The following is an 8,362-nucleotide window of genomic DNA, read 5'->3' as shown; positions in this document are numbered from 1 at the left end:
TGAATATGAGTCAACAGTGTGATGCAGCAGCAAAAAAGGCAAATGCAATTCTAGGATGTATTAACAGAAGCATACAGTCTAGATCACGTGAAGTAATTATTTCCCTCTACTCCTCTTTGGTCAGACCTCATCTGGAATATTGTGTCCAATTTTGGGCACCACATTTTAAAAAAGACATCAACAAACTGGAGCAAGTTCAGAAAAGAGCGACCAGAATGGTGACCGGTCTGCAAACCCTGTCTTATGAGGAAAGGTTGCAGGATTTGGGAATGTTTAGTTTGCAAAAGAGAAGACTGAGAGGAGACTTAATAGCTGTCTACAAATATCTAAAGGGCTGTCACATTGTAGAAGGATCAACTTTATTCTCATTTGCACAAGGAAAGACTAGAAGCAATGGGATGAAGCTGAATGGGAGGAGACACAGATTAGATATTAGAAAAAACTTTTTGACAGTTAGAGTGATCAATGAGTGGAACAGGCTGCCACGAGAAGTGGTGAGTTCTCCTTCAATGGAAGTCTTCAAACAGAGGCTGGACAGACATCTAACTGGGATGATTTAGCGAATCCTGCTTTGAGCAGGGGGTTGGACCAGATGGCCCAGGAGGTCCCTTCCAACTCTACGATTCTATGATTCTATGATTCTATGATAGCGGCAGACACAGGAGACAATGGCAACAAAGCAGACAGGCGAGACAGCGGCAGACACAGAAAGAGCGCTGGAGACGCAGACAAGAAGTAAGGCCTGGGACACAGTGAACGCTGCAAGAGACAGCGTCACCGAAGTCGACAGTCAGGTACCTTACCTGACTATACACCAATCCTAAATAGCCGGTGGATGCCGCCATGTTGGGGGCGGCGCCACCGCGTCATCACTCCCAAGAGGCAGAGCGCCGGGGTCTCCACAGTGCGCAGGTGCCCGACACCGGGGAACCCGGAAGCCGGGTGCGGGGACACGCCGGGGTGCAGGGACGCGCCGGGAGGAGCGCGCAGCAGCCGGGACCATGACAGAGGAGCGCGCAGCAGCCGGGACCATGACAGCTAAATGGCGCTCCTTCCCTTCTGAACACTGCCATGTGCCCAGACAGTAGTGTGCAACCGTATGTAGGGTATACTGCGAAGCTGGGAAATAATTTGTAAGATCCATTTGTTTTCTATTATCCTTTGTGAAGAATTCCAAAGTTATCACCACATAAAGTGACACACGTCAGATATTAAAAATGGGGCCTGATTAGAAACTACTGAAATGATCAAACTCCACAGTCTCCATCAGTAATAAATGAGCAGCTAGTGGTGAAACCTCTCTGGGGTAATTAGCGTATTGGGCTCGGTGACGTCACAATCTAAACTATCGTAAAGTCCAATATTTTCTGTCAGATGAGTTTCAAGAAGAAATATTACACATTTAAAGAGAAGATGTCGAGATGTCTTAGGCTGCTTTCACACAGTCGGTGTGTTTGTTCCGGCGGCGTGCGGCGGACCGCCGGACCAGGCCTGCAGCGGTGACACCGGATGCAGATGCGGCGACTGATCCGGCTTGGAAAGCATTTAAAGGAGCCACACCGGGGACGAGAGAGGCAGCGGTATGTGGGGGGGGGAGAGAGATACACGTGCGCTCGCCGGGCACTTGTGGGTTAAACCTCACAGTGTCCGCGCATGCGCTGTAGAAAAAGCTGTTCCGGCACTGCAAAAAAACGTTGCAGGCAACGTTTTTTGCTGACACCGGATGGCACAGGTTTGCCGGTTCCAGCTAAAAACGGAGGCGCCACATGTCCATCCGGCACGATGCAGCGATCATTAAATTCTATGTGCCAAAACTGGATCCAATTCCGGATCTGGTTTTCACACTTTTCGCCGCATCGTGCCGGATTCAAAAAGACGGATGTGTGAAAGCAGCCTTAAAGGGAACCTGTCAGCAGGATTGTGCTCAGTAACCTACAGACACTGTCAGGTCAGCGCCGTTATACTGATTACAATGATACCTGGTGATGAAATCCGTCTTGTGGTTGTTGTGTAATCTGTATTTGTAGTTTTCAGTTAATGAGATTCTCGTGCTCTGGGGCGGGGCTGTGGGCAGGGCTTTATGTGGTGCTATGATTACATATTCATCTGTATTGGCTTATGACAGGTCGCTGACCCCTCACTGACCTGCCCCCATTATTACATAATGCATATAATAGCATTGATATTACTGTTGATAATGCCTATAATATTGTGGCTATTGTGAGGCTTAGAAAAAAAATGACATCCAGCACAATGTCACCGGTGATGGCGGCGCCTGCACAGTAGCATCTATAAGTAAGAGACAGAGGCTACTGGACAGGGGCCGCTGGTGACATTTTACTGGATGTAATTTTCTTTCTAAGCCTCACAATAGCCACAATATTATAGGCATTATCTATATATATATATATATATATATATATATATATATATATTTACCTTAAATTGTCTGTCATCCACTTCCGTCTGGATGTCCTCGAAACCCACAATCCACCGCGCCGCACCGGAAGTACGCCAACCGCCATATTGGAATACCAAAGTGATGAGTATTCCAATATGGCACCTGCTGGTGATACCAGGCCCTTCCACAGTACCACCAGTGGGAAACTGCCGGGACCCTCCCGCCACCACCGGACCCGCCGCTGCCTGCCCACCCACCTCTATCACAGCCGGCAGGAAAGACCGCGGCTTGCGGCCTGTGCTGGAGATGGGGTGCGGGCGCCCTCTGGTGACGCTGCACCCCATCTCCAGCACAGGCCACAAGCCGCGGTCTTTCCTGCCAGCTGGCCGCTGCTAGAACCCCACCCCGCCGCTGGACCCGCCGCTGCCTGCCCATGTACATATACACACACGTACTCACATACACACACACGTACTCACACACACACACACACACACACACGTACTCACATACACATGTGGCGCCCCTGAGGCTCAGTCGCCACAGAGGTACTGCACCTTCTCCTAAGGTGTAGTGCCCCACCATCCAGGTAAGTTGGGAGCTCCTTTCCACACTCCAACACTCGTATCCCAGACAACAGGGTAGTTCAGCACAACCACATTGCGGCTCCTTGCTCAGAGGGTAGCAGAGCACCTTTGGTGGTTTTCTGCTTGGAACACTGGACGTGCTGGGAGGTGGGTGGAGTTAAGATACATAAAAGAGTGGGGATGTTTAGGATTTCAGGGCAGTCAGCAAGTTAGGATGACAAGAGGTCAGTGTGACGAGAGGTCAGTGAGGAAGGAGATCCCTGGAAGAGGGATGGAGGAAGGAGTGCTGCAGCTGCCTCAGTGACCTGAGCCAGCTGGCACAGGGAAAGGAAGAGAAGGAGAAAGACGTAGAACTGAAACCTAAGATTCCATAAGAAAGAAAGACAAGTACGGAACGAAGGAGTAAAGAGAACAGAGAGGACGTGGGTTAGGAGAGAACCCTGCCTATAGGTTCTAAGCGCAAGGCCGGGGCCCAGTTCCCGAGGTTGTATGGACACTTATGGTTCTGCAGCAGACACCGGTGGAGTAGTGGGCTGTAAATGCACTTCTCCCATCTAAGACTTGGGGCACAACAGCAACACGGATAGAGAGCCGGGACTCAGGAGTAGAGAGTCCCCGAAACAGGCTACAGCTGTCTGCCGTACAAGTAAGGTTCTTGGGAACATCTGTCAGGAGGAACTCCAGTGTAACTCAGTACTAGGAGATCTTCACACTTAAAGGCGCTATAGAGGAGTCGTTCAGAAAGGCACATGTTAGCGGAGTGATGGAAGGGAGAGTCCTATCTTGCCTGGAGGTTGACTGAGCCCAGGACCCGGAGGACACAGCACGGAGGCAGGCACCTGTGTGTACTACGGACTGTGAGTAAAGCTTTGGAACTGCAAGCCTTGGTGTCTTCCCTTCATTCTTGCGCCAACACACTCAGCACCGCTACATCTGGGTACCAGCATCTACACCGCTCGTGCCTCTCTTGTAATTCCACATCTACACTGCCCTGGGGCTACAGCTTCACCTGTGGGGAGCTACACCATCTAGGCTGCAACACATCACCAGCCCCAGAGGATCTGCATGCAGCGTCGGCCTAACATCTCATTTGCCGAACACCACAGGTGGCGTCACGAACTATTCATATAAACCATTACATGCACCGCCATTTAATTGGGCGCCCAGGGCCACGGACCGGGTCACCTCTGCTGTGACACATCATCCCCCTGACACCGGCCCGGTACCGGGTACCCCACGGCCCTGGGGGGGGCAACCCACACACGTACTCACATACACAGACACACACACATCTCCAGCACAGGTCGCAAACCACCCTTTCCTGCCGGCTGTGACTGCATGGAGGTGGGTGCGCAGGCTGCTGCGGGACACACACACACGTACACACACACCCACATGTACACACACACACTTCCCTCTCAATGCGATAACATCAGGCACACCTCTAGTCAACAATAATATCAATGCTATTGTATGCATTATGTAATAATGGGGGCAGGTCAGTGAGGGGTCAGCGACCTGTCATAAGCCAATACAGATGAATATGTAATCAGAGCACCACATAAAGCCCCGCCCACAGCCCCACCCACAGCCCCGCCCCAGAACACGAGAATCTCATTAACTGAAAACTACAAATACAGATTACACAACAGTAAACCAGAGTTGCCCTCATTTATGGTGGACCATTGGAGCTACTATGGATCCTGAGCAGAAGATTAGAGAGAATAATATTGCTCCCCATTTCAGGAGAGATTGTGCAGTAATCTGAATTCCTTAGGATCAGAAACAATGTAATTTATGACGTGGAGTGAATCCATGACACCAGGGCTGGAGCCAACACATCTCCTGCAGGTGGGAATAAATGTATATTACAGCCCTCAGCCACGCACAGCTTAGAGATCTATCATGGCACAGGTGGAATGTTTGTCCTGGAGATTATCACAATCCTCCTTGAAGTTAGTTGGTTTTAATACAAATTGAAAAGTCAGGATAAAGGGAAACTCTGCTGTTATTGGACAGAAATTCACACTTGGCCTCACTGCACATTTACTGTTGTCGCTCATAAAAGGGAAGTTTGGCCAGAAAGACTGGACCTGGTCTTGTAGGGACCATGAGACATTCAGCAGCACAGAAGGGAGAGAAGATTCATCCGATAAGATCTCAGGGATCTAGGAAGCCAACAGCATCATTACCCTCCGCTTTCTCTTACAGGCCCAGCATAAGATTTTTCTACAAGTGATTTTCTATCTTGTCAGCACATTCTACGTACGCTGTCATTTGGCTTTATAGTTACAGATCTGGGCAGGTAATGGTCAGCGTCTCCTAATGTGAAGGAGAGAATGGCTAATTCCTGTCTCTTTGTCTTGAGAATAAACTTCAGTTGTGTGCAAGCCTTTACTGAGAAAGGAGTAGACATGTAAGGCCGGGATCACACTACTGTGTGTGATGTGAGAAACTCGCACGAGTCTCTCGCATCAACAGCCATGTATTTCTATGCAGCCGCAGCTCCGGTCCTGAGTACCGGCAGCAGCGCCGGATGTTGATGCGAGCGACTCATGCGTTTCTTGCATCACACACGGTAGTGTGATTCCAGCCTATCTCTGTGTTCGGTGTGACTCTAAGCGCGCACTCAGCCTATATTGGGCCAGGTACAAGCAATCATATAGATCTCGCTTTAAGGGATCACCCTCACACTAATTCCAGGGGGTAGGTGGATCCTCCAGGTTGTAAGTTCTATAGAAAAGGGCTTTCAATGCCCAAAGTCATTTGAAAAGTTTTGGGTGGAGGAGAATGTTATGGTCTAGAGGCAAAATGGTGATCATGGTAATACGGCCGGACTACACCACCGATAAAGCAGCCACAGCCGGTGACTGAGAGGAATCTGTGACTTCTCTGCATTCAGTGGTCACTACTCACCTGGGTAGTCATATGTGGGAATCTCCTCTTTACACCACTCATCATCTCTCACATATGTCTCTGTAGTATTAATATGGGTCAGATCTTCACCCTGAAACAAATATTGTAAAAGTCACAGACAGATGGAGAAGTCCCATCTATGATCAGCTCTAATCCTGCCATCTCCACCGTTCTCATTACACAAGTATAAAACATATAATACTGGTGGATAAAACAAGACTGAGCACAAGACCTTCACAGCCGTCTACACATCATAGGGGAGATCTCCTGACACCTTCTCTACATCTACCTGATGATCCTGAGGAGCACTGGGATCTTCTTGGTTACAGTCCTGTGGAAGAAGAGGACGGGGACATCTCTCTGGTGTTGTCCTCTTACTGGATAGATCTGGAGGAAACACATACAGGGACTGAATTCATTCTCTACATACAGATAATTATAGGCCGTGTATATTTAGTCCTGTCTATTACCTGGAGATGTGAGGGGCTGGGGAACCTCCATTATGACGTCCTTGTACAGATCTCTGTGTCCTTCTAAATACTCCCACTCCTCCATGGAGAAATAGACAGCGACATCCTGACACCTTATAGGAACCTGACACATACAATGATACCGTCATCCCCCCGATCCCTTCATAGTGTTACTGTATAATGTCCCAGCATTCCCAGCAGTGTCACCTCTCCAGTCAGCAGCTCAATCATCTTGTAGGTGAGTTCAAGGATCTTCTGGTCATTGATGTCCTCATGGATCAGGGGGTGAGGTGGAGGCCCCGTAATTGGGCTCAGGGGTCTTCCCCATCCCTCAGACACAGGGTCCTGACAGCGATCACTAGAGGTCTTCTTCACCACTGTGTAATCCTGGTTATGGAGAGACACATTAATAAATCTCACTACAGACATTTCCAGAGTCCTCACCTCTCCAGTTCTGTCCATCTGTTATTCCCATAGATAAGAATGATGTAATGTGACGTCATCAGAATCTCTCACCTCTCCAGTGAGACGGAAGAGGATCTCTAGGGTGAGGTGTAACATCCTCTCCGCCATCTTGTCTCTGTCCATATCCATCCTTGATGGGTAAATCAGGAAAATTCTCTTTTGTAGAAGATCTTCACTGAGAGGCTCCGATATTGTAGAGACCTGAATGAGAAGAAGATGATCCGATGTAACATCATAAGAATCCTGTGTAATAATACAACGACAGCAGCAATCTGCAGAGTCGGGAGATATGACTCTGCCAAATATATATATACATACACATATCTATCTATATATATAATTTCATCAAAGAAAGTAAGGACTGCAGCACTCACTGATCCATACTGAAAGTCCGTAGTTTATTTGTAGCAAAAGTGTAAAACTTCGTGGCCGGGAGGCTGAAGAAAGGAGTGAGCAAACTCTGACGATGGCCTAACAGCGCTTCCACGGGTCAGCTATATATAAAATTGTGTAATTCTGTCTGTCTGTAACGGAAATCCCGCGTCGCTGATTGGTCGCGCCTGGGGACATCACTGAAGGTGGAGGAAGATGGCACCCGCAGCAGTCCTCCACAGGAACTTCACCAACGATGTGGCCTGCCTTAACTTGAGCAGAGGAGGGTGAAAACCCCCCAGTCGGCAAGGGGCAAGCCTAAGGCACGACGCAGATGCTATTCAGTAGGAAATCTCCACACCGCCCGAACACCGGGTAGCGGTGACGTCACCACAGAGTAGGAAGATGGCGCGTGCAGCAGGCAGAGACGGAACCTTCACCAGCGGTGTGCCCATGGAAAACAAGGTCAGATGAGGGTCCAGCCCCCCAGGTCTGCAAGGGACAATCCCAAAGTCGATCCCAGAAGCCTTTCCAAAGCAATTTTCTACACCGCCCGAACATATATATTTGGCAGAGTCATAACTCCCGACTCCGCAGATTGCATGCTGCTGTTGTAGGACCAGACCACATGGTATGGAGATGAATGAGGGAGACCAAAGTTCAAAAACAGACTTTCCTTCACTTAACAAGACCTTGATGAGAAGCATACACATCAGATGGCAGGCACAACACTTTACGAATGCGTCTTCTGCATTATGTAGTCAGGAACTTTCCGGTGACATGCGGCAGTACATAACCTTTGCTATAAGCCACAATAGTGCAGCAAACCTGAGCTACTGACCTTTTCCTGCTCTTTGTCTCTGCTATGTCCCCTGCCTGGAATCCAGATTCCCACTGCCATTATATCTTTGCTTTCCTTCAGAACGTACTATCTGATGTCTCCCTCCTGGCACACAACACCATATCAATTCAGGAGGACTGCAATCAATAGCCCAAAGGCCTGGATTTCTCACTTTCTATCTGACTCATCACAAGGAAATTGTTCTCCTGTGTGGCCATGTAGCTCAGTATGAGGTCCCCACACAGTATGACGGCCCCACAGCACCTCACACAGTATTATGGCGAGAGATGAGCGAATATTTCAATGCTCG

The 8,362-nt window shown here is 49.0% G+C and overlaps 1 protein-coding gene across 1 annotated transcript; it reads right to left on the bottom strand.

Moving 5' to 3' along the window:
* Positions 1–6,357: 6,357 nt before the first annotated feature.
* LOC141076810 (gastrula zinc finger protein XlCGF66.1-like) lies at positions 6,358–8,112 on the bottom strand. The gene is made up of 4 exons (XM_073564118.1): positions 8,053–8,112; positions 6,891–7,040; positions 6,582–6,761; positions 6,358–6,498 (listed from the first exon to the last, which is right to left on the bottom strand). The coding sequence occupies exons 1-4, from the start codon at positions 8,110–8,112 to the stop codon at positions 6,358–6,360; spliced, it is 531 nt and encodes a 176-aa protein (XP_073420219.1).
* Positions 8,113–8,362: the final 250 nt, after the last annotated feature.

The sequence above is a fragment of the Dendrobates tinctorius genome, unplaced genomic scaffold (assembly GCF_039654945.1).
Source record: "Dendrobates tinctorius isolate UK_male_01 unplaced genomic scaffold, ASM3965494v1 ptg000430l, whole genome shotgun sequence".
NCBI lineage: Eukaryota > Metazoa > Chordata > Amphibia > Anura > Dendrobatidae > Dendrobates > Dendrobates tinctorius.
This window is presented reverse-complemented; position numbering and strand designations above follow the sequence as displayed.

Bases quoted from the DNA above. Each gene is read 5' to 3' on its own strand.
- LOC141076810 (XM_073564118.1), bottom strand. From the start codon at position 8,112: ATGGCAGTGGGAATCTGGATTCCAGGCAGGGGACATAGCAGAGACAAA. The intron at 7,041-8,052 runs GTCAGTAGCTCA...CTTCTCATTCAG, and splicing joins GAGACAAAGAGCAGGAAAAG to GTCTCTACAATATCGGAGCC. The intron at 6,762-6,890 runs GTGAGAGATTCT...CTCCATAACCAG, and splicing joins TCTTCCGTCTCACTGGAGAG to GATTACACAGTGGTGAAGAA.